Source organism: Siphateles boraxobius, unplaced genomic scaffold, assembly GCF_051911475.1.
Source record: "Siphateles boraxobius isolate OS27281-9 unplaced genomic scaffold, OSU_SipBor_1 9, whole genome shotgun sequence".
In the NCBI taxonomy this organism is placed as follows: Eukaryota; Metazoa; Chordata; class Actinopteri; order Cypriniformes; family Leuciscidae; genus Siphateles; species Siphateles boraxobius.
Genome location: NW_027509219.1, coordinates 25346048 through 25371669, shown reverse-complemented (window position 1 = coordinate 25371669; position 25622 = coordinate 25346048). Strand labels below are relative to the sequence as shown.

General features: G+C 36.4%; 3 protein-coding genes across 5 annotated transcripts in view; 2 read left to right on the top strand and 1 right to left on the bottom strand.

Moving 5' to 3' along the window:
- Positions 1-1369: 1369 nt before the first annotated feature.
- On the bottom strand, positions 1370-6931 carry lpxn (leupaxin). The gene is made up of 9 exons (XM_077224331.1): positions 6792-6931; positions 5510-5634; positions 4830-4885; positions 4611-4710; positions 4163-4432; positions 3856-4029; positions 3175-3256; positions 2903-3051; positions 1370-2710 (listed from the first exon to the last, which is right to left on the bottom strand). Exons 1-9 carry the CDS (start codon positions 6802-6804, stop codon positions 2444-2446), a joined length of 1236 nt encoding a protein of 411 aa, XP_077080446.1. The 5' UTR covers positions 6805-6931; the 3' UTR covers positions 1370-2443.
- Positions 6932-7507: 576 nt separating this feature from the next.
- znf692 (zinc finger protein 692) lies at positions 7508-17000 on the top strand. 2 transcript variants are annotated; one of them, XM_077224326.1, is made up of 12 exons: positions 7508-7810; positions 8006-8189; positions 8546-8577; positions 11540-12049; positions 12130-12205; positions 12292-12369; positions 12442-12552; positions 12638-12688; positions 12931-13009; positions 13215-13329; positions 16339-16438; positions 16615-17000. In XM_077224326.1, the coding sequence occupies exons 2-12, from the start codon at positions 8023-8025 to the stop codon at positions 16889-16891; spliced, it is 1596 nt and encodes a 531-aa protein (XP_077080441.1). In that variant the 5' UTR covers positions 7508-7810; positions 8006-8022; the 3' UTR covers positions 16892-17000. The 2 variants fall into 2 exon arrangements, with proteins under 2 accessions (XP_077080441.1, XP_077080442.1); XM_077224327.1 differs by having other exon boundaries at positions 7527-7810; positions 12478-12552.
- Positions 17001-17661: 661 nt separating this feature from the next.
- fcho1 (FCH and mu domain containing endocytic adaptor 1) overlaps positions 17662-25622 on the top strand; it is a 48018-nt gene continuing 40057 nt past the window's right edge. For both annotated transcript variants that reach the window (XM_077224313.1, XM_077224311.1), the window contains exon 1: positions 17662-17769. The gene's annotated coding sequence lies outside the window, so the exon portion shown is untranslated. The remainder of the gene's footprint in view (positions 17770-25622) is intronic.

Genomic DNA, 25622 nt, shown 5'->3' with positions numbered 1-25622 from the left:
CCCAGCCCAGTATGAAAAAAATGACGTTCAAAAATCAAAACACTGAAACAATTCAGATTACTTAAAGTGTCGGTTTTGTGAACTCGTAAGAAAAAGAAAGTTGTAAATACTCATAAAAATTCATTTGATTGAACTAATTTGTTTAATTAAAATGTTGAGTGTCAGGGTTTACAGTATGGTTCCAGACATACACCCTTTTTAGGAAGCTCTATATTAGCAATCATTCAGCAATAGAACAGTAATAGAGAAGGAGCAGCGAAAGAGAAAGAAAAATCAGCTTCTGTTGTTTTGTAACAGCAACATATTTGAATTCAGTCTTCCCAAACCAGGAAAGAGAGTGCAAATGGAGTGATGACTACTTGATTTATAAACTCAACACATACACGTTTTCCCAGCCACTGCACTCCGATCCTCTTCCCTTCATTCTCTCTCTCTTTCTCTCCCATTTGATTTATGAGAAAGATACTTCAGGGCTTTTTCAAACCCTCAGCACTCAAAATTTGATAGAAAACTAAATATAAAATCATTTGGTAAGAAATAAAGACCAAGTAGCATTTAGTTTTATGATATTTATCATGAAATGCTATACAAAAAGTGTGACTTGAATTGTTTTTATTTTATATTTTGATATTGACACTGTAAACTTAATACAAAATCATTTTAGGAAGGGGTTCTCATAGGGGATTTTCATATACTGTATGAGAGGACTGCTTTCTTGTACAGTTGGTCAGTTAATAGTATCGCAATAGTGTCTGAATTAATGCCATTTATGGTAAGTGACTGTTAGATCAAGTCACCACATTAAAATATAAAGTTCGCCATCACATGCTGCACGAGTGTTTGTCCACTCACCATGGGAGGTTCTTGCAGTTCATGACTGTTTGTGACTGTTATGGTGTGATAAACATCTTGATCTTTGACCCATCCTCCCAGAAAGCAGCTGTCATTTCTTACCATCAAAGAGCATTCTTTGAAGATGAGAACGCTGTTCCTTAAGTTACTGCCCATCTGAACCTTGAGTAACAGTGCAGTGAACTGACAAATGAAGGGATCTTGAGCAATATTTATAGGGATGTTCCCTCATGTGATCTTGCATGCGCACAACAAAATAAACAGGCTTCTCTATAATCCATGTGTATTAAAGCAAGAAAATGATGGCCGGTGTTATTCTAACCCTTTTTAATGTTTACAGAAAATGTCCCCATGGTGTCACTGTAATGCATGGGCTATGAAAACATGTATGTTATTAATTGAAGTATGTTTAGTCATTGAAACCTTAATGAAATAATAGTACATTATAGCCTTTACAATCTCCTTAAAATGACTAAAATAATCAAAAGGGCAAAATTAAGTTCATGTCATAGTCAGGTTGAAGAAGATCTTTGTCTTTAAATTTTATTTTGTTCAACATGTATTAAAATAGCTTGGTTGATGTGATGATAAAATTGAATAATGATGTTGTATCACAATAGTTTTTTTATAAGAAAATATAGCAAAGAGTACAATTTCTTAATAATATAATGAACATATTGCTGTAGTTTACTTCATTTGAAAATAATATGGTTACAGTTTATTTCCATGGTCTACTTTAGACATTCTACTAAGTAACTTTGTCAACTACCAGACATTAGAGGGTAGTTTTGGTGAATTTTGGGTTGAGCAGGTTTGATGACGGAAAAAAAGCTATTGTTTTAGGCTTGTCAGGGCCTAAAATAAAAATACACTGCAAGCTCAGGTTAGTATAACCTAAATAATTCTGACCAAACATTTTAAATTTCCCATTTACATTCTACACTGTAAAAAAAAAAATTATATAATCAATAAGTTATGACAATATATGTTTTTTACATTGCTTTAACTTTAATACCGTTATACAAGATTCAACACATTTTTTAAGTCAGTTTAATGTAATTTAAGTGACTAAGTTGACGTGACTTGAACATTCAAGTTGATTGTACTTAAAAATTTATAAGGCAGCAACTTTTTTTTTACAGTGTATAAAGTGTGTCACCCGTTACATGGCATTTATACAATCCAATTGCAAAATACAAAAAAAGGAGCCGGGGCCTGATAGAGGGCCCACTGCAGGATGTCTTAAAAGTAATTAAAATAATACATTATTAATAAACTATTAAAATAATTTAAATGTCAACTGAAATCATATTTTTTCCTCACTAATTATTTTTTTTATTGAAGAAATTGCAGGTCTTTAATTCAGGTCTTTAATTGAGGTTAATTCATTTAATATATCAATATTCCCTGTTTGTGTTTATTAAAAAAAGTTCAAAAACAAGTAGCTTTTTCATACAGCAGAATACCAAATACAAAACTTAGACTGTGGGTGTGGCTTTTAAATCTTGTGTTGGACAATGGAGGCCTTAGAGTCAAAAAGTTTTAACCACTGTTTAAAAACCTTAATTTTCCTTGAGGAAAGTCACCTCTTTCACACAAAGAGTTTTGTGTGGCATACTGAACAATATGGCTTTCCTCCCTGCTCCTTAAACACCCCCTGACTCAGCTGCCGAAGGCAAAACGCACACACAAAGTGGTCGGGGTGAAACTTGCGGTCCAGAGCAGAGATGCAGCGACCTGAGATGGGCTCTCCGCAGGTCCCGCACAGAGTGCCCTGTCTAGAGTGATAGTGCAGGGAACAGAGGGGCCGACCGTTCAACTCAAGAAAGCAACCGTCTGTAAAAGGCTTCAGACAGTCCTGGAGAGAGATGCAGAAAGAGGGTATTAAAGATAACTATAATGAAGAAGAAGAATGATTGAGCAGGTGAAGAATTCACCTATGAAGCTCACCACAATAGCACAGACTGACTGGCTCCATATTCCTTAATAATTACGAGTAAGTCACATGACTGTATTGCATTCCAGTCTTCAACGCCACTAATTCACTCACCGCACATACAAAGCAGTCGGGGTGCCAGGTTCCATTGGCTGCGGACAGATAGTTATCCTTCACTGGCTCTCCACAGCCGGAGCATTTGGGTGCAAAGAGGCGGTAGAAATCTCTAGAGCAATATGGTTTACCATCTCTCTCCATAAACCCTGCAGACAAAGACAAATGTATTAAATTCAAAAGATCATTTTTCAAATGATGACCAGATCTGCTGACTTGTCAAAATTGACTGCTAATTGTCAGTTTAATTGGTGAATTTCCAGTTGTCTCACCATCAGGTCCAAATAGATCCCCACAGTGGGAGCAGAAAAAATGTTCTGGGTGCCATGTTTGATCCATCGCTGTTAGAATGTTCTGTGCAAAACACACTAATTTACCACCTGCTTCATTGGCTGGAAGAAGTTCACTTGTTTGTGAAGTGAAAGACTTGAAAATGTCATTCCAAATATTTGTATATACAAATTTTAAATAAATGAAATTATTATTAAATAAATACAAATATAATTTATAGATATACAAAAATGTAAAATGTAATGTTTAAAATATAATCTAAATGTATATTATATAGGCCTATAATAATTATAATATGTATACAGTATATATATGTATATATATTACATTTTGTGTTATAGATTTTAAATATTAGATTTTATATTTGTATATTTTTTGTAAATTACATTTTACGTATTTAATAATAATAGTATATATTTCATATTTAAAATTTTAGTTATACATATAATAAGTTATATTATACAGTATGCAATAATATATATATATATATATATATATATACATATATATATATATATATATTAATATAGAGCAAAAAATAAAGAGAATACTCTAATGTTTTATAGAATGCAATGCAAATGTAACAAATGTTCATTTTAAATGCCTGAGAAAACTAACTCTGAGCATTCAGAGGGTAAATACACACGGGTATGGCAGGTCACCTGTGTAATAGGACCCTTGCAGTAATTGCAGCGAGGGGAGAAGAGGTTCTGGTAGTCTTTTTCACAGTACGGCTTCCCGTCTCTCTCAAAGTAACCACTGGTGCCAAGTTCTTCCCTGCAAGTCGTACACACAAAGTGTTCTGGGTGCCACACCTGACCCAAAGCTGTGATCATCTGCACGGGTAGAAGAACATAGACAGTAAAATTGTGAGATATGATGACAAATTTGTTCATTCAGAAAACTCACCAGATTTGCAGAGAACAAGACATTATCATAACAAATGTGTTGTCTGTTTCTTGCTAGTACCTTCCCAGCTATACACTTGCCACAAGAAGCACAATGGCCTTTGGCAGCTGTGCGGACCCCCATTTTCTCCATGTCCGAGCTGAGAGAACCCAGCAAGTCGTCTATAGCATCCACACTCTTGGATACTTTCTCTGACAGGGGAGGATGCTGTGGTTTCTTATCCTCTTCCTGACTTCCACTATCACTTTCTTTAGTTTCCTCAGTTATTTTGTCCTTTACTGACTCGCAAGCCACTGGAGGAGGGCTTGATGTAGGAATTGGTTCTGAAACCTATAAAATAAAGTATATGTGGTCCATTTCAAACCATTGATTTCAGTAGCCATGAATTAGGAGCATTAATATACTTATACTGCCCTCTTCTGGTACTACTCATTATGTGCAATGGCGGTAAAATGCAAGTAGTTGATGCATGAAAGGTAAACCGATGTCAACCTCATGTTTCCCTCACCTCCAGACCGAGTCCTAGCAGCTCATTCATGATGGAGTCTAGCTCTCGTGTAGCAGTGCCGGGACTCATCACTCCTGCCTTCACAGGGACTTGAAGTATGCTAGAAAAACATTATTGTACAGCTGAACCTCAAAGGACACCGCACATGCCAAAATATGATCTCACAAATAAGATACATACAACAGATATTTGTACTCCATATTTTGCAAAAAGATGTACCTGTAGGCATTATCAAATGTCTTTCCTGGACCAGCAACAAGACCTGAGGATTCAGTCTGTGGCGATAGGAAAAAAGCATTAGAATGAATCAGTTTGGGGCTAAATATATATTTATTAGCTATTGAAGACAAATAACTACACTACTGTTTAAAATTTAGTGGTCAGTAAGATTTTATTTAAAAATAATAGTCATACTTTTATTTCGCAAGGATGCATTGAATTGATCAAAGTAAAAACATTTATAATGTTTATAAATGTTTGAACTTTTTGTTCTTCAAAGAATCTATAGAGAAAAAAATTATTTTAATTTAAATTTAGCAGCACAACTGTTTTTAAAATTGATAATAATAAGAAATCTTACTTGAGCACCACATTAGCATATTAGAATGATTTCTGAAGGATCATGTGACACAAGAAATGATGCTGAAAATGCTTTGCCATCACAGGCACAAATTACATTTAAGAAAATATAAACCAGTTATTTTAAATGTATAATAATATTACTGTTTTTACTGTATTTTTGATCAAATAATGCAGTCTTGGTGAGCAGAAGAGACTAATCTTACTGACACCAAACTTTTAAATCTATGTTTAGGAATGTTTCCGAAACTGTAATGTTTTTCAAATTCTAGTTTCAGTACAACTTGTAAATGAAAATGAATTGCATGAAAAGTAATTACTAGTTCAAGCTGAGTTGTGTTGTTGCTTTTAACGGAAGCTTCCAGTAAAAGCGTTTTTGGTGGAATGGGTACAGGAACATTTGAAGTCTGGGTGGAGTTCTGAGCCAGCTGCTCTAGAAGCATGTCTGAAATACCAAAATCTATGAAAATCATGCAGTGACACTGAAATCAGTGACACTGAACTCAAACTTTCACACATAGCCTACTAAGAGAGAAAAAAAAACTACTGCACTGAAGGTGAAGCCACTGTACGTTAGCAATTCGTGTCATTTCCTGAGGAAGTGAAAAGGCACATCATTGTCATCGCAACGGATGCAGAGCACAGAACATAAAAAAACACATGAATTTCAAACTTTTGCAACAATTTTTTGCTGACAGAAAAAGCCACTTATTATAGAAATGGGCGGTCTGACTAACTTCTGTAAGAATACCAAGAAAAATGGAAGCAAGAGCATAATTTTATTACTAATGGTGACAGGACTTCACAACACTCTCACAGGGAGGAAAAAATAAATTATAAATCCTCAGTATTACCAAAATGCTACCAGTAAAGAATATTTATAGTGTATATATATATATATATATATATATATATAATATTTGTTTTTTCCGTATGACAACATTTCTCACTCTCTCCCAGAATGGTCTGATTTAAATAGATATAAATATACACATCTATTCCAAAAACATTCACTGATGCTCAAGGAGGCAACACAATGCATTAAGAGCTGGGGGACGTAAACTTTTTGAATTGGATGATTGGGGTAAATTGTACTTATTTTGTCTTCTGGGAAACATGTAGATATTTTATCTACATGTAGCTTCTGAAGGGCAGAACTAAAAATAAAAAAAAATCCCATCAGGATCCTGTTTAATTTGGCAGATTCAGAAGATGCTGGAAAACCAAAGAATGCAGGAGCTGGAGGATTTTTCTGAAGAACAGTGGGCAATTTAACTGCTCAAGACAAAATACGGACACAGAAAAACAGTCGTTGATCACCAACAACATACAGTATTAAGATTCTACTTGTAAAGTATGTAAACTTTTGAAATCTGTATTTATGTAAATTCAGTTAATTTCGTTTCAGTTCATTTGTGTAAATTCTGTTATTGTTTTGTCTTGTGGATTGCAATTTTTGCCACTTTTATAATCCTTATTTTGTTCAAATGATTAACATCTTGAATATTCTTCAAGGGTTTAAACAGCAGATATGTATCTATAGAGACTCTATGCTGATTAAGACTTTAGTGTTAAAAGGACACAGAAGGTCGAACAACTCACCGAGTTCATCCATGGTGGTCTGGGGCGTGAGATGAGAGGTAAGCAGCGCACGTCGCGTGTTCTAATGAGCGTGTGGTAGGCTGATCTGATACATGCAGCTGTGGGTTGAGCTCAATCTCACATGTGAAACTGATGTTGCTTCCTTTTTGTGATTTCGTTGTTTCAGTCCTTCTCTTGTGTATTTCATCCTTTTGCATTATGCTATCATTTGCCAAAAGGGAACACCGAATGATTTGAGTGGCCGTGTGGCCCGCATAAAAGTGAGATTATTTTACTTTAATATTTAATTTTTATTATAATTATTATTAGTAGTAGTAGGCTATTAGCTGTATAATACATATATAAGCCTAATAAAAGTAGTGGTGTTACACAAGTAGTGTAATTATGTTTTAGAACATTATTGAAAATGTTTTACCAATGGTTAAAATTAAGGTAAATGTGTCAAATGAAAAGTGTACAGAGTTTTGAAACACAGTGTATACATAACAAGGTAGCTTGCTTAAGAAGTGTACTGTAAACATTATAAACTCATGTACAGCACTTTGGTAGGTAGGCCTACATTGTTGTTATGCATATTAAAAGATTCTACTATTTTATTTGCACAGTTTTTTTTGTAGAAATGACTTATAGGCCAAGTCTTTTAACACATAAAACACTGTTCTGATCATGTAAAATTATAACATCGGTGTAATTATTCTCGGACTACATTTCCCATAGATCCTAGCTATGCCGTGAAGAATTCTGGGACAGGAAACTTCCGATTCTGTTTCTCTTTCTTCAGCTCGCTTGACAAAATACTATAGAACTGAAGACATTCTTGAAATAATTGTATTAAGCAGATGAATTCAGCTGATATTCATTACTTTTATGTAGCATATCTTTCGTCGCGAGATAAATGTCATGCTCTTTACACTGAGTCAAGCGATAGTCTGTTGATTGACTGAGCGGTTCCTCCTTAAAAGGGCAACAGTTCGAGCGAGTGGGCCCCGCAAAGACTATCGCGTAGGGTCTTATTTAAGGTATGCCAGAGGTTTCATGTCTTCTGTTTCTTATGTTATGTCTTTGTTGTTGTAACTTTACCTTAATAAACGTACTCTGTGTCATATTATGCGCATATATTTTAAATGAGGCCTGAGAGCAGCTATGGGTGGCACTTTCCCTAAAAAAAATCAACTACACATAATTGTCATTGTGTTTCTCTCTGCTGTTTTCAGTGTTTGTGTGGCACCTGATGTCGTCCTCTAGCGATACTCCTCGCAGTCAGCGGCGCAGGGAGTTGGATGCGCGCAGGAGCAAGTCTCGCGTGCGGCTGGGCTCGTGTCTGGAGAGCTGGGGTCATCTCAAAGAGAAACTGGGCTTCTCTCTTCACTCAGAGCTCGCTCAGCATCTGCTGCAGAGGTATGATACAGTCAGAGAGATACAGTTACCCTTAGACCCAAACTAGATGACAGTTCGTTGGATGCGCGCTCTAGAATTCCAGTTAAATCACATTTGCAGTTGTTGATTCTGGCTTTGTAGAGACTTGATTTTTTTCCATTTGTTGTGATCCTGTTCCAGATCATACGGGGAAAAGACAGGAATTATGAGTGGGCTTAAAATGAAGTATAGGCAGAAAAACAAAGATGAACTTGTGGTTTATGGAGTTCAAAACGTATTAAAGTTTGGCTGACAGCCAAGTCTTTTGGTGGTGTGAAGCATTATAGATAGATAATATGAGGTCTAACTGACGATGACAACTCCTTCCTGTTTTGCAGCTACGTTTCAAGAGTTTGCATCAAGTGCTCAGGTAAACCACATTTAAAGGGATAGTCCATCCACAAAATGATAATTATGACATAATTTACTCTATAATACTTTGTCATTTTTGTATAAAGTTGTTCTAAACCTGTATGACTTCATAACTAAGTTAAGTGCAACATTTTAAAACATTCACTGCAAAAACTATTTTCTTAGTAGGCTATTTTTGTCTTGTTTCCATCAAATCAAAATACAAGATATTAAGTCTTATTTTCTGAATAATGTATCAACATTAAGTGTTTATGCTAAAACAAAACAAAAATGTCACTGGTGTAAGAAATAATTTTATTATCCCTTTAAGTTTACGTTTTTTTTACTTACCCCACTGACTGATTTCTAAAGGATTAGTTCACCTCAAAATGAAAATTTCCTAATAATTTACTCACCCCAATGCCATCCAAGATATCCCTGTCTTTCTTTCCTCAGTGGAAGAGAAAATACGTTCTTTGAGGAAACATTTCTGGATTTTTCTTCGAATAATGGACTTCAATGACAACCACTGTTTTGAAGTCCACATCAATGCGGTTTCAAAGGTCTTTGAAGTGCTTAAAAATGATGTGCACGATCGCAGCTGAGGAAGAGAGTCATTACGATAGGTCATTTTCCAAAAAAATAATATATATATATATATATATACATTTTAACTACAATTGTGCGGATTGAGCTGATCTGCAACGCGCCGGGAACTACGTCATCACGTTGAAAGGTCATGACGATGTCCATGTCGCCGGCGGAAGTACCATCCTTCTTCGTATGGTCGAGTGGGACGGTACTTCCGCCGGCGCCAGCGACATCGACATGGACTTTCAACGTGATGACGTAGTTCCCGGCGCGTTGCAGATCAGCTCAATCCGCACAATTGTAGTTAAAAAATAAAATAATAATAAATAAATAAATAAATAAAATATATATATTTTTTTTTTTTTGTTGAAAATGACCTATTGTTTCGCTAGACGAGACCCTCTTCCTCAGCTGCGATCGTGCACAGCATTTTCATGCACTTCAAAGACCTTTGAAACTGCATTGATTTGGACTTCAAAACAGTGGTTGTCATTGTAATCCATTATTCGAAGAAAAATCCAGAAATATTTTCCTCAAAAAACGTATTTTGTCTTCCACTGAGGAAAGAAAGACATGGATATCTTGGATGGCATTGGGGTGAGTAAATTATTAGGAAATTTTCATTTTGAGGGGAACTACATTTATGCTTAAATTTATGAATTTATTTTTAAACTAACTTTAAGCATAAATTATCTTATTCTTCCCTTTATTGTAAAGCAAATCTATCATGATTTAAGAATGTTAAAATATTTGCACTGGAAAAGAGAAAATACAGAGTAAAAAAGATAACTATATTAGCATTCACACCAGCGGACGATATCATTCTGTTTGTTCTGATTGGCTGTCAATGTTTTTATTAGTCCTCAGCTGGAATCACTCTGAACCGAAAAATCGCTCTGAAAGTGATTGTAACGATATTGTTATCGTTATAGCTGTGGTGTGGACATCTCTATTCATATAGAATTAGAAGAATAATTAAAACTTTATAGTAATCAACTTTGGTGTGAACAGGCCTTAAGAAAATTATTTTTGCAATGTTTTTGGCCATGTTAATCTGAGAATCATGAAATCTATTTGTCACTTTGCATTTGGTTTCTCTCTTTCTATCTATCTATCTCTCTCTCTCTCTCTCTCTCTCTCTCTCTCTCTCTCTCTCACTTATATATATATATATATATATATATATATATATATATATATATATGGGCATGTTCAATTTACAAATGAATCACTCTTTTGGTTCGATTCTGTTGGCAGATCTGTCTAAATCGGTTCGCGAATCAGTTCTGTTCAGTTCCTCACGCACCGAATCGTCTGAAGCGCGTTCAATCACACTGGACACGGAGTCGTAACAGGAAGATTTAAGAACATCAAGAGCTACAGTTTAGTCTAGTGAAAGCAAATCTGCAAATGCATCATATTTTTTGCCAGCGATGAAGATCTTTATTAGTTGAACACCTTCGTAAGCTGTCTGTGAATGAATGATTCCACAGGACGATACATTCGATTTCATTTCATTCAGGTAATACATTTTACAACCAAACACATTATTACGCCACGATAGCACTACTAAAAAGTATGACATTATCCGTTGGACATATACATTAATTTATAGGCTACAAAATAAATAAGCTACCACTGTGTACAGTTTATTAAATGAACACCCGCCATCCAGCGGAAATGTGTGTGTATTGCGCAGGGGCATAGTCACACGAATAGTTTACATAGATTGAAACTAATTTGTTTAAAAAGGAGGAGGCTTCACATAAAAAGGAGGAGGTTCACATAAAATCATTATGACATATGACATTATTTTTTGATCTAACGAGCATCTGGTTTGGCGATGCAAAAACGGACTGTAGCTACATCGTGCTTATTGTTTTTTTTCTTCTTCCAATTAGCCTAAATTACTATGTTTAAAAAAAAACGACGAAAACATGTTACTTGTTCAATTAATAAACAGTTTGTTTGATGACAAATCGCTAAAGATGAAATTGGCCTCCCTTTCTGTCATTGTAATTGTGCGTTTTATTTATTTATTTTATTTTATAATTTTCTTTGAACGATATTCGACTTTTGCTCCTCTATTGTCGAATGGCATTTTTGGCAGAAATTCACATCCCTACGCGAGGCAAACTATTCTCAAAGACTTACTTTTAGTTATTATTTGGGTAGCACACATATTCTGAATGCCTTCGGCAGAATTCAAATGAGCCATTTTAATCTAGATTAATCTAGATTAATTCCAAGATTCCAGTGAGATTAATCTAGATTCAAAAAATTAATCTATGCCCACCTCTAATACATATATATATATATGTGTGTGTGTGTGTGTGTGTGTGTGTGTCGAATGTCTACTTTAGTTTTACATGTCACTATGGCTTCTTTAGGTGATGGGAAAGGAGAGATCACAAGCACCCTATCAACTACCAAGGAATCTTTGCAAGAACTTATCCTGCTGGTCCACAACCATGGGCGGATGTGCCTTTTCCCCCCTGTCCTGCATTCTCGGCCTGTCACAAAACCAACAGTTCAAGATCAGAGTGCTCATGCAACAGGGAAAAGAGAAGCTGAATCTGATTCCAAGGACTGTGGGGTGGACGTGTGTCTCAAGTACACCTGTGAAGACGGACATCACTTTTTGTGGTCTCCTATTAAGATGGAGAAGGCAAAGACATCTAAAAGCAAAGGTGAAATAGCTGCAGCCAGCCCAAAGAGACTCAAACAACGAGGCAGGAGGCGGCTGAAGGATCCAGACGCAGAGATAGAAAGACAAGAGGTGATGATGACTAGATTTAAAACCAGACGGCAACTACGAGAAAACGCTGAAGTTACCACAAATGACACTGAACAGAAAAACAATACAAGGTCTCAAACGTTCGGAGACAACATGAATGCAGGTGACTTTGTTTTTAAGGATTTTTCTCAAATAGATATGCTGTTTTTGTTTTTTAAGGAATAACTAGAACCATGTGTTAAGGTGTTACAGTGACTGAGACTTCTGAGACACAGAAAGGAAATAATGTGGCAGCTGACTTTTCGCATTCAGAACATAGGTATATATTTTTGCATATTTGAATGTTTAGCTGTATTTATTATATTTAGTTTCATTATGTCTCCTCAATCTTTTTCTTATTGTCAGGTCTTCAGCAGACAGTGATGAGATGACCGAAGATGATCCTGCCAGGGTTTGCATTGAAAACCAAAGCCCCCCTGATAGGTATTTCCTCTATTCATCTAATCTTTTAATGAATCAATTAGACATATGTTAAGCCAAGTCTCTGTCTCCTAGCAATGAGGAAGTTGCAGTGCTGAATTTAACCAACAGAGGGATCCAGAGTAGAGCAGATCCTAGTGAGAAACACAACACCAACAAAAAGGCAGGAACACTTAAAAATAACAGGTGGTTTTTCTAACTGCACATATTTTTTTATATTTTAGGATTTCTAACAAGAAATGTTACAACTTCTTTACCATTTTCTCTCCAGTTCACAGTTTTTGAAAGATGATGTGTCCCAGATTGGTGGCAAGAGAAAACGGTATGTTTTTTCAATTTACCAATATAAATATTGTTTATAAAATATTTGCAGTATTTTACATTTATATAAAATGTATGTATATTTATATAAGTTTTAATATTAGAACAGTAATTTATTTATTTATTTGGTGATATTTTCATGGTTTTATTTTGAATGCCTTATGATGTCCTATAGTATATCCTATTGTGTCCTATTGTATATCTTGACGTCATATTACATGATACTGATCTCTGTGTTTACAGAAAATCAACATCCAAAGTGATTTTGCCTTGTGAGTTTCAAGGCTGCGATAAGATTTTCTCTAGTCGGCAATATCTCAATGTGAGTGCTGAGTCAGTATTGACTGTCCATGGCACATTCATTAGTCTTTACTAGACTAAAACATTTCCAATTGTTCTGCACTGATCTGACTGTTAGAAAAGAAACTTTATTTAAAACAGAATTACGTTGATTGCAAGGTTTTATGGAAAAGCGTCAACACTGAGACCGGATGGCAAAGGATCTCACAATCTGTTCCTTTCCTCAGCATCATATCAAGTACCAGCATCTCCAGCAGAAGACCTTCACCTGCTCGCACCCCCCCTGCAGCAAGTCATTCAACTTCAAGAAGCATCTGAAGGAACATGAAAAGTTGCACAGTAGTGAGTATTCAGTCTATATGAATGATTTATGTGATAGATGTAATCCAGTGTAGTTTTGGACAGGCACTATATACGTGATAAAGTTCATTATTTTCCATAATGTAATAATAAAAATTAAACTTTCATATATTTTAGATTAATTGCACACCAACTGAAATATTTCAGGTCTTTTATTGTTTTAATACTGATGATTTTGGCATAACTCTCATGAAAACCCAAAATTCCTATCTCAAAAAATTAGCATATCATGAAAAGGGTCTCTAAACGAGCTATTAACCTAATCATCTGAATCAACTAATTAACTCTAGACACCTGCAAAAGATTCCTGAGGCTTTTAAAAACTCCCAGCCTGTTTCATTACTCAAAACCGCAATCATGGGTAAGACTGCCGACCTGACTGCTGTCCAGAAGGCCATCATTGATACCCACAAGCAAGAGGGTAAGACACAGAAAGAAATTTCTGAACAAATAGGCTGTTCCCAGAGTGCTGTATCAAGGCACCTCAGTGAGAAGTCTGTGGGAAGGAAAAAGTGTGGCAAAAAACACTGCATAACGAGAAGAGGTGACCGGACCCTGAGGAAGATTGTGGAGAAGGACCGATTCCAGATCTTGGGGGACCTGCGGAAGCAGTGGACTGAGTCTGGAGTAGAAACATCCAGAGCCACCGTGCACAGGCGTGTGCAGGAAATGGGCTATAGGTGCCGCATTCCCCAGGTCAAGCCACTTTTTGAACCAGAAACAGCGGCAGAAGCGCCTGACCTGGACTGTTGCTCAGTGGTCCAAAGTACTTTTTTCGAATGAAAGCAAATTTTGCATGTCATTCAGAAATCAAGGTGCCAGAGACTGGAGGAAGACTGGAGAGATCCCAAAATGCCTGAAGTCCAGTGTCAAGTACCCACAGTCAGTGATGGTCTGCGGTGCCATGTCAGCTGCTGGTGTTGGTCCACTGTGTTTAATCAAGGGCAGGGTCAATGCAGCTAGCTATCAGGAGATTTTGGAGCACTTCATGCTTCCATCTGATTTCATTTTTCAGCACGACCTGGCACCTGCTCACAGTGCCAAAATCATCAGTATTAAAACAATAAAAGACCAGAAATATTTCAGTTGGTGTGCAATTAATCTAAAATATATGAAAGTTTAATTTTTATCATTACATTATGGAAAATAATGAACTTTATCACAATATGCTAATTTTTTGAGAAGGTACTGTATATACATACTGCTGCTTGAGCTGCTTGTGGTCTCGGCCAACCCAACACTTCATCACAACTTCACCATTCAGCTAGGCTCGTCATCCATAACTCCATAAAGGACAGCCAGGAACCATGGAGTTGTGATTGATGATCAAATGAACTTCACAGACCACATTGCTAGAACTGCCCGGTCCTGCAGATTTGCCTTGTACAACATTAGGATGATCAGGCCCTTCCTATCAGAGCATGCTACACAACTCCTTGTCCAAGCGCTTGTTCTATCCAGTCTGGACTATTGTAATGCTCTCCTGGCTGGTCTTCCAGTCTGCACTGTCAAACCTCTGCAACTGATCCAGAATGCTGCAGATAGAGTGGTCTTTAATGAGCTAAAGAGAGCACTAGTCTCTCCTCTCCTCACAAAACTGCACTGGTTGCCAGTTGCCGCTCGTATCTAATTAAAGTCACTGACGTTTGCCTACAGAACAACCACTGGCTCTGCTCCCTTTTACCTAAACTCATTACTTCAGACTTATGTGCCATCAAGAAACTTGCGCTCTGCAAGCGAATGTCGTCTTGTGGTGCCATTACAAAGAGGCACAAAATCTCTTTCTCTGACCTTAACCTGGACTGTTCCCTGCTGGTGGAATGATCTGCCTAACTCTACCCGAGCTGCCGAGTCCGTTGCCATTTTCAAGAAACGGCTGAGGAACCATCTTTTTCGGCAGCACTTGATCCATTAATACTAACATCTCTTCTCTTCTCTTTATAAATTAAAAAAAAAATGTTTTTTACTGCGTTAGATTAAACAGAGGGGTCATAGCACATACATATTGTTGTCCTACTGTTAGTTTAACTGCTTCTATGGTTCTCATTTGTAAGTCGCTTCGGATAAAAGCGTCTGCTAAATGAATGAATGTAATTGTAAATATATATATACAAGCCAATAAAGCCCACAAGCCAATAACCACTGGATTTATATATATATATATATATATTTATATATATATATATATATATATATATATATTGTATATAAATAACATGGAAATTCGATTCTTCTAATCCAGTGGTTATTGGCTTGTGGGTTGCAGGTCTGTTTTGACAGCAGGTAAACAACAATGCTAAATGCAAATAACCATAAAGTTGTGCAAGTAACCATTAAGCATAGTTGTGCATTGGTAGGAATGGAATAAAATAGGTTTATCAACTTTTAAAAGAAGAAAAACTTTACCCAATCTTTTATTGTTGATGTAAAATGCTGGGTGTCTTATCAAAGTCCAGTCTACTGTAGTCTACAAATTCATCTACATTTCACTGAAGTCATGTAGAATCCAAATTAAGTAGATGCAAAAATGGACAAGGTGAAAAAAATCTTTGAAAAAAAAGTTCCCACTTTTTATTGTGTCTGTCTATATACTATTATGTACTTGCGTCAAAAAATGAATTATTTGGCACAATATACTTATTGGATCACAATAAGTACATTATATCATAATTCATGTTTACTGCTATTGAGATGGAACACGGGTAAGGGTAGGGACAGGTTTGGTGGTATGTTTAGGTTTAAGGGGTAGGAGTTGGGTCAACATGAACTTGTAAATGCAATTACAGTAAAATTAATAATAATACATTTTAGAGAAAGTTTTGTTTAGTTTGTATGCTAAAAAAATTTGTTTTCCAATGTTAAATCTATGTCTAGAAGCAAACCCACTTAGGAACCACTGGACAAGTACAGTAAGCAGTAGAGATGAGTGATGTTTTTTTATGTTGTGGTTAGTAACATGCTTCTGTCTATATGATTCTTTGTGCCTGTGAGATCAGAGAGACTATATCTGTGAGTTCTGTGCTCGGGCGTTCCGAACCAGCAGTAACCTGATCATCCACCGCAGGATACACACTGGAGAGAAACCACTGCAGTATGAGTTTCACCACACACATGTGCACTAGGCCCTTTGTTTATACCAAAGCTAGCTTACCTCACAAACGCATTTTTGCATGAACATTTCATCAAAATTTAGCACAACAACTACTCAAGGCTTTGCTACAACAGTTTTCAGCTCCGGATAAAACTCACCCCTTCTCTCTTTCTCAGGTGTGAGGTGTGTGGCTTTACCTGTCGACAGAAAGCCTCTCTGAATTGGCATATGCGGAAGCATAATGCTGAGAGCACCTACCAGTTCCCCTGTGAGATCTGCGGTCGTCGCTTTGAAAAGAGAGACAATGTCACAGCTCACCGAAGCAAGAGCCACCCAGACTACTATACACCCACTCCTGAGCTTGTCCTTCCTCCTTCTGACCCAATCCCGCATCCTTCTGGGCAGCGCAGATCTTCCCCTTCTGCTTCCAAGAATCACATTTCTGTAGAATAACATTTGTGAGCTGTGTTTTGACTAAATATGGTACCATTTGTGCATCCTTGAACTTGAGCAAACTTAACTGTGGGACTGATTGCCTTCTATAAACAAACTGAGAATTTGCCATGTGGTCTATCTGTGGTGTTAATTCTGATTTTGGTGATTTTTAACATGCAATTAGATATTGTTTGTTCATCATGCAGAGACTGGACTTCTGTAAAATGACCTGTATCAGCATATTCAGGTCATTGTATGTTGGAGTTGCTTTATAAAAAAAAAAAAATAGGGCATCAAATAGAACTAAATGTGAGGTTTTTTTTTACATTTTACCAACAAAACTTGATATTTATGGTTTTGTGTAAAAATGACCTATGGCTGTTTTTATATTTTTTATTTATTTCTTTTCCACCCCTGTACACATGCATAAATCGCAGTTGTCTGGAAAAATGTGATGCGCACGTAGACGAATTTGCATTTTTGTGGCGATTTGAACAGTGGTTTGTCATGATGCATTTCGGTAAAGAAATACATTTGCATACATTATAATAATCGAACTCAAGGGTTCCCGCCTTTAGTAAAGCCTTACTTTGATTGACACACGTTTTATCCAATGACTCTTGTCCATGAGAAGTGGGTGTTACTTCTTGAAATGGAACCATACTCTATTGGCTAAGAAAAGCGGTATTGGAAACGCAGTTGCCATGGCTACACAGCTTTACTCCGGTGACGCTTGAGTGACAGGAAACATGAACCAATAGGAACACAGAGGCGGGGCTTTTCCTACACTGTCAACTGTTCGTTCAACCCTTGTTACTCACATTGAACACGCCACGGTCGGATCAACTACCGGCGATGAAAATGAGCCTCACTGTTTTTACTGAAACCACAACAAGGTAACATACTTTTTACGTTTCTTTTCACAGTATGTGAAGGCATTGGTTATGCTGCTGAAACGTTTTCCCGTGAATGCAAAATAATAGGCGTTCATTGTACGTGACACTGACAGTGAGGCTTTCCCCAGCGGAGCATCTCTGTTTCAGTCTGTCAGCATTGTGGAGCAAAAGCTTGATCATTTGCTACAAGGTCAGTTTTAGTTTGGGCTGCAGCGCACAGCATGTGTGGTGCTGTTCCTCATCAGTTCAGTGCAGATACATTTCCTCGGTCTAGAACAAAGACTTTAGACACGGTGCTTTGTGGAAGGAAGTTGCTGTGACAGATCAGAATAATGATGGGCAAAGTAGTGGAGAATTTGTGTCTCTTTAGTGTATTTTAAAAGTTTAACAGTTTATTTTGTTTGTTAATTATTTGCGTTTTTAAATATGATGCTATATCTTTTTGTCTATTGCTTCAGGTCTAACTAGTATCTACTAGTGTCTACTAGTAAGTACATTAATGTCACCAATGCTTTTAGTAAATTAGTCAACAATCCACTAGTGACTAGTATCTTTTTCAATGTAACTAGCAACAATTAATTTAGAGTTACTAATACAGTTTTAATGCTAGTAGTACTGACTAGTATCAATTCAATAGTACTTTTTACATACTAATACTATATTTAATTGCTATTAGTCACAATCCTAATAGTGGAATGTAACTATTTTAGTTACAAATTTAGTAAATGTTTTTGGTTGCACTTTATTTTAAGGTGTCAGTATTACAGTGTAATTATACATTTAAGTACTGAGTAATAATAATTAACTACATGTACTTACATGTTAGGATTAGGATGAGGGTTTGGTTTAGGGTTAATTGCATGTAATTATGCATAATGTATAGTTATTAATACAGTAACTACATGTAACACTGTAAAATAAAGTGTTATCCAAGTGTTATCCTGTGGTTCAAATATTCATCTCTGAATATTATGTATTCAATTTTTTGCTGGTACCAATTCTAGTTTTTGCTAACACTTTAGACATATAGTTACACGTTATGTACACTATAGTAATGACAGTAAAGTATGCATAATTACAAGTAACTAACCCTAACCCTACTTATTTGAGTAAGTACAATGTAACTACATCGACTTAAAATAAAGTGTAACCTAATTTTTCGCTAACACTTTTTTACAGTGTCATTGTTAAATGTTACATGTTGTTACTAAAGTAATAACTATAAATTATCCATAAATATATGCAACGAACTAACCCTAAACCAAACCAAATCCTAACCCTATTAATATTACTCAGTACTCAAATGTATAATTACAGTGTAGAAATCTCCATTCAATGACATATGCAATTTGTTACAATACAATAATAATAACTATTATTATTAATAACTATGTCACTATATTATTATTAAGTCCTAGTATGTAATGGATACATTGTAAAATCCTAAAAATCCAAATAGGCCCACTTATGGATTACTTTCTAGCAATTAAAAAAATTTACTGGTTAGTTTTAATGAATACATTTTAGAAAAACTTATTCAGATTAGATTGTATATATGAATAATATCCCTGTCATTCTTGATGAAGTGGATATGGAGAAATATCTCTAGAAGTAGCCAGTCGCATGTTCAGAAGTGTGGCTGGTTATTTAAACACTTGCACTATGTCACATCCTAAGGCATGTGGTTGTAGATTTGCGGAGAATGGCTGCAGGTTAGTTGTTCATATTCCCACATAGTCAAAAGAGTGTGCAAAGCTGAATTATTACAGCACAACAATAATTGCACAACAATAAAACGCAGATGCAGATTGTCCTTTGCGTGTGTGTCTTGATTCTTGCTCTTGTTTAGTCTATCCTTAAAGGAACCCAGAGATTCACAAAAGTCTGCGTATCTACAGTACAAAAAACATAACATTCTTAAGACAATTTTAAGATGCACTTGAGAGCACTGAGATGTGGCTAAGATAGGAAAGAATGCTGGAGTGCTTTTAAAAACAAATTAACAAACCATTGAACCATCTGATTCTGATTCTGATTGTGGTCCGTGAAGAATTTCTCCTTTCTCCTTTGTTGGCCAAGAACGAACAGTGTATGATTATGATTCGGGCAGCATTACAGGTCAAAAGTCAGATTGGATGGGAACATTATATTATGCAGTTCATCTGGTTGAAGATCGGAGTCATCATGCGTGTATGGAGACGAGTTTGTTGAGGATCAGTGCCGATGGCTGTCGTGTCGATGAGGCCTTCACAGGGGAGAGTCTAGTTGACACAAGCTTTGCTGACATTTCAGGGATGCGTTGTGGTCGTGTCTAGACGCAAATCCACCATCTGATCTGGATACGGCCCAGGTCCGGCTGATTACAGTTAACCTCGGAATAAACAGAAAGATTAAAATTATCGTAGATGCCATTTTTTTTATGATGTAGCGAGTACATCAGGTGTTATAGGAAGTGTTCCCGGTTCCAGCTGACCTAATTTATGCAGCCTAATAATCATTTAACTGATTTGAATAATAGGAATGTATAGTGTTCTATGTGTATGCCAGGTTGAAGAGATGTGTTTTTAATCTAGATTTAAACTGACAGAGTGTGTCTGCTTTTGGTCCAAAGTTTTGGTGCTAAATAGGAAAAGGATCTACCGCCAGCAGTTGATTTTGATATTCTAGGTATTATCAACTGGCCGGAATTTTAAGATCGCAATAGACGTGAAGGACTATAATACGTTAAGAGCTTGCTCAAGTACTGGGGAGCGAAACCATCTAGTGCTTTGTAAAATTTATACAATGTTTAATAGGGAGCCAATGCAGTGTTGGCATTACCGGCCCGGGCTAATATGGTCATACTTCCTGGTTCTGGTAAGAACTCTAGCTGCTAGGTTTTGGACCAGCTGTAGTTTGTTTATTAAGCGTGCAGGGCAACCACCCATAAGAGCATTACAATAATCTAGCCTTGATGTCATGAACGTATGAACTAATTGTACTGCATTGGTCATTGAGAGCATATAACGTAATTTAGATATATTTTTAAGATGGAAAAATTCGTTTTTCAGATACTAGAAAAGTGTCATTCAAATGAAAGACTGGTATCAAAGAGCACACCCAGGTTCCTAACTGACAACGAAGACTTGACAGAGCAGCCATCAAGTGTTTGACAGTATTCTAGGTTATTACGCGAGGAAGTTTTTTGTCCAATAAATAGAATCTCTTTTTTTTCAGAATTAAGTAGTAGGAAATTACTAGTCATCCAGTTTTTTATATCAGCTATGCATTCTGTTAATTTTGTGAATTGGTAAGTTTTGTCAGGGCGTGAAGAAATATAGAGCTGAGTATCGTCAGCATAACAGTGAAAACTAATGCCATGCTTCCTAATGATATCTCCTAAGGGTAGCATACAGAGTAGCTGCATTGGCATTGAATCCCGCCGGGTCCCACGGGACCCAACGCAAATCTCGCGGGAGCGGGCGGTTTGAACTTTGCTGCGGGCGGGAATGGGAAACGGTGAAATTCGGTGGGCGGGAGCAGGATAAAGAAAACAGTCCCGCACAGGGCTCTAGTACAGAGTGAACAGCAACGGTCCTAGTACTGAGCCTTGTGGTACGCCATACTGAACTTTTTATCGATAAGACATCTCTTGATTTACTGATACAAACTAATAAAGGGTCAGATAAGTATGATTTAAACCATGCTAATGCAATTCCACTAATGCTAACATAATTTTCAAGTCTATTTAAATAAATGTTGTGGTCAATATGTAGCACTAAGATTGAGTAGCACTAATAGAGAGATTCAACCACGATCGGATGATAAGAGCAAATCATTTGTGACTCTAATGAGAGCTGTCTCAGTACTATGGTACGGTCTAAATCCTTACTGAAAATCCTTGCAGATGCCATTTCTTTCTAGAAATCAACACTAGTACTAGCATTTCTTAATGTTAACCCTAAAATGGGTTTTAATATCACTAATATTAGTAAGGATATGATCTCTGTACTATAATAGGCCCTAGTCTTTTAAATGCAAGATATTTAAAGTGTACCTAAAGTATACTTGCAATATTTCCACTTTAGCACAATCAAATATACTTAAGTATATCTTTAGTTGGACCTCAGCACAACTTCCGGATATCTAAAGTGCATTAAGTACAAAATTAGTTGTACCAATTCAGCAGACTTTAAGTAGGCCTATATCAAAAGTATATCAAAAGTACAATTGCAGGATATTTATATTAAGTACATACATATATAATGTATTGTATTATACTTAGCATAAAATAAATGTATTTCCAATAATTTTTTGTATATTTATTTTTCACTCAGGTATTTTGACTGTACCAATGAATGCTAATGATGTCCTTCATAATTTCTCATCATTTCCAAAGTTGCAAGCTTTTTACACTTATAGCATTGCACTTATCTCAGAATAAAACAAATAAAGGCAGTTACGAATTCAAATATCAGTATTTGATTATCAGTATTTGCTGCACTTTAATGATGAGAATGCACTTAAAGGGACAAAATGCAGGTGTAGAGACTAAATTAAACTGCCTTATAATCTGGTTTTCTGAGTAGTATGTAATGACATCTGAGTCACACTTGCAAACAGTTTAATATTTGGGCCAGGAGTCAGGACTGAAGGCAGTTGCTGATTACTGTAAGTGACTGCATTTCCTCTGTGTGCCCAGACAGAGATATATACACCACACTGCTCTTCAGTGCTGCATGGCTTGCTAGTCCTATGCACGCAGAATGCATTGTTGTTTTTGCAGAGTAAGCTTTTCTATCTCTATTGAAAGTTTCAATACTGAATTTGGATTTTGGAGGCTATTTTAATGTTCTTACCTGTCTCGTCTTAAATAAAAGACTGATTAGAGCTCTGAACTCTGTAAGCATCTGATTGATAAGGGCTGTACATCTCATCCCCATGCTTTATAGTGGAGGTCATACTGAAGTTAACTGTAGATATTTTGACACCTGTTGAATTAAAGTCGGTCTGTCACTTTTTAAGTCAAGGTAGATTCATTATCATACCTGAAAGAGCTGATAAACATGAAAGCCGTTGCAGTTTGAGATTAGAGGGATCCCCTGACTCTGAAGACCTGCAGAGAAGGATGGAGAGAGAGATGGAGTTGGGGGATGCAGTATGTTCCATTTAAATTGGAATTGGCTTGAATTGCTCCTGTTTATTAGACTTCATTAGAGTGAACACAGCATTCGCACATGGACTCCCTCATTAGCAGAGTGAGAGAACATCACACTAATAGAGAGAAGGTCATAGTATTGTTTATCCTAAAGTTTCAAGGAATCTGATCCAGTCCTCCTGTCACTTGTTTTATCATCTGCTGTTAACTATTGGTTGTTACTTTTTAGTTGCAGCATTGAAAGATTTGTAGTTTTGTGTCAGTGCTGCTGGCTCACCTAGATCCCTGCCAAGCAGGACAGTGCCTGTGGGCAAAGCTTGGCAGCCTGTGGCAGATGGAGGATTTCTGTCTGTTGGGCTGTCTAGAGGCACACAGAAGCATGGAGAAGGGAACGTGGCTCTGAGCCTAGATGGATTGTGGGTCATTGTTACATGAATTGGATGTGGGATTTTTCAGTAAGTATCCAATGATTTTAGCATGTTTTAATCAAAAGGTTTTATTAGAATAGTTCACACAAAAATAAACATTTTGTTTGTTGTTCAACCCATATGATTTTATTCCATGAAACACAAAAGGAGATAATCGGGAGAATGGCTGAGTTCCTTCCAGGAATTCTCAAATGTACTGATGGTCTGTGCTGTAGTTCTCAATGTGGTTTGCTGTCAATAATTCACAGTAAATAATAATAATAATACAGTAACTTATATAAAAAAAATAAGAAACAAAATTATTTAAATCAAATATTGCCATGTGATGTGTCACACAGGGACTTGAATGTCATTTTACTGTTTTCTTTTCGCCACAAAATATACCTCCAAAAACCCTACATTATTTTACATTAATATACTGTATGTACTTTTATAGTAGTAAAATACACATATAATGTGATGTAAAACCATTTACAAATTTCACCATATATAAGGTAACTTTTAAGCTTTTACTGTTCCATTTTTACAGTATTTTGTTTTTGTTTTGAAAAAAAGAAGAAGTGTTTTTTATGGTTTTAGTCAAATAAACCTGTTCAAAAGACTTGGAGTATAAGTTGTATCGTCTTATGTAGAATGTTTGTCCTTTTTGGAGCTTGGCTGTATAATGACCGTTAAATATATTGGCTAAAAAATAGCCTATAAAATGTAGGCTAAATAAGGCTATTGCCTGAAAGTTGATGGAAAATAGATTAGTAGGCCACTAGGTCCAGAGGTTTAAAATTTGCTTGACTTGAAAGTTAAAAAAAACGGTGACTTATGGTTATATGAAAAGGCAAACTAAAGAGCCATTTAACTGCTTCGAGTATTAAGTTGCAGTTGTTATTTTCAATGTTTTATCTGCTTCAGTAAAATTATCTGCTGAATACAGGCCTAACGACGACATGCTGTGTAGCATGTCAGATAAGAAAAGATAGTTTACAGGAAATCTCAGTGCAGTATTTGCGGCATTGAGATGCAACTGTCCTCAAATTCAGGAGACCCTAATCAAATTTGCTATCTAGGTCGTTTATGAGGCGCACACTGACCCCAAAAAACTGAGAAAGCAACAGCAAGGGACGGGAGAGAATAGGACTGTGTTAATAATCTGTAATGCTAATGCACCTCCGTCAGTGTCTTCTAGATGTGTACAGTCACTTAAATGTGCTGTTGGGCTGCAAAAACATGGTTTAATTAGCTGACTTAATTAATGGCACACACTGCTGGGTGATGTACCGGGTGGAGGTGAGCTCTGGCCTGCTGTTGTCATAAACTGTGCTCGAGCACTACTGCCAACAACAACAACAGCATTCAGCACAGCACAAAAGCCAGCAGAGACTGTGGTTTCATTCTGCTGGGCTCTGAACAGAGGAACAAGCTGAACTCTGTTGGTGTGGAAGGTTGTATGGCTGTTGTCCACATGGTGCCGTTCATGGTATCGTTCGCCTGTAATGTTCAATGAGGTGACATTAAGTGTTGTCTTACTGCTAATTAGTCTTTTAGGAGATCATTTATTATCCAAAGCGACTAACACTTACTTTAGAAAAGTGAAACCTGGGGTTCAAGGCCTTGATCTTGTCACCTTGGTGATAGTTTATTGCTCATCACCGCTTTAATACTTTGAACCTTTAATCTTTACCAGTCTAAATCATTAATCATGATGTATTTTCAGCTGGGAATAAACAACTTTATTTTACAACATTTAGTTCTGGTCTTTGAATCGGATTGGTCGAGCGGTGGTCTAACAGCTATGGCACTTTTGAATGATTAGTGTTGTGGATTTTTCAGCGATTCTTCCTGCATATTTTATCAATCGGCCAGTAGGTGGCATCAACTGACTGTCTTTAGGGGTGAGTCACTGTCTCATTCGTTCAACTGATTTGTTTAAAACACTGATTCATTCGGAACAATAGAAGTGACAGGTTAAATTCAGAATAGCATTGTAGAATACTACTCTTACTTTTTCTGTAGTTAAAGATATGGCAGAAATAAGTTGGAGTATGTTAGTATGCTATTCCAAATTCAGCCGCTGACTTTGAGTCATTGATTCAAACTATTCAATAACGAAAGAATTGAGTGGCTGAATTTGCATACTTTTTATGGCAGAAATTAGTAAGTCTTTATGAGTGAGTCATTGAATCATTCACTCAATTAAAACAAAAACCCTATGCTAATACATTGAGGTAGGAATTAATTTGTTTTGGCTTTGTTTGCAAATATATTTGATGGCGGAGCAACAATAGACACACTGG

Coding starts and splice junctions, on each gene's coding strand:
- lpxn (XM_077224331.1), bottom strand. Junction 4,711..4,829: donor ACATTTGATAATGCCTACAG/GTACATCTTTTT, acceptor ATGTTTTTCTAG/CATACTTCAAGTCCCTGTGA. Junction 4,030..4,162: donor GCAAGTGTATAGCTGGGAAG/GTACTAGCAAGA, acceptor CTACCCGTGCAG/ATGATCACAGCTTTGGGTCA.
- znf692 (XM_077224326.1), top strand. CDS start 8,023: ATGTCGTCCTCTAGCGATACTCCTCGCAGTCAGCGGCGCAGGGAGTTG. Junction 8,190..8,545: donor GCTCAGCATCTGCTGCAGAG/GTATGATACAGT, acceptor CCTGTTTTGCAG/CTACGTTTCAAGAGTTTGCA. Junction 16,439..16,614: donor ACTGGAGAGAAACCACTGCA/GTATGAGTTTCA, acceptor TCTCTTTCTCAG/GTGTGAGGTGTGTGGCTTTA.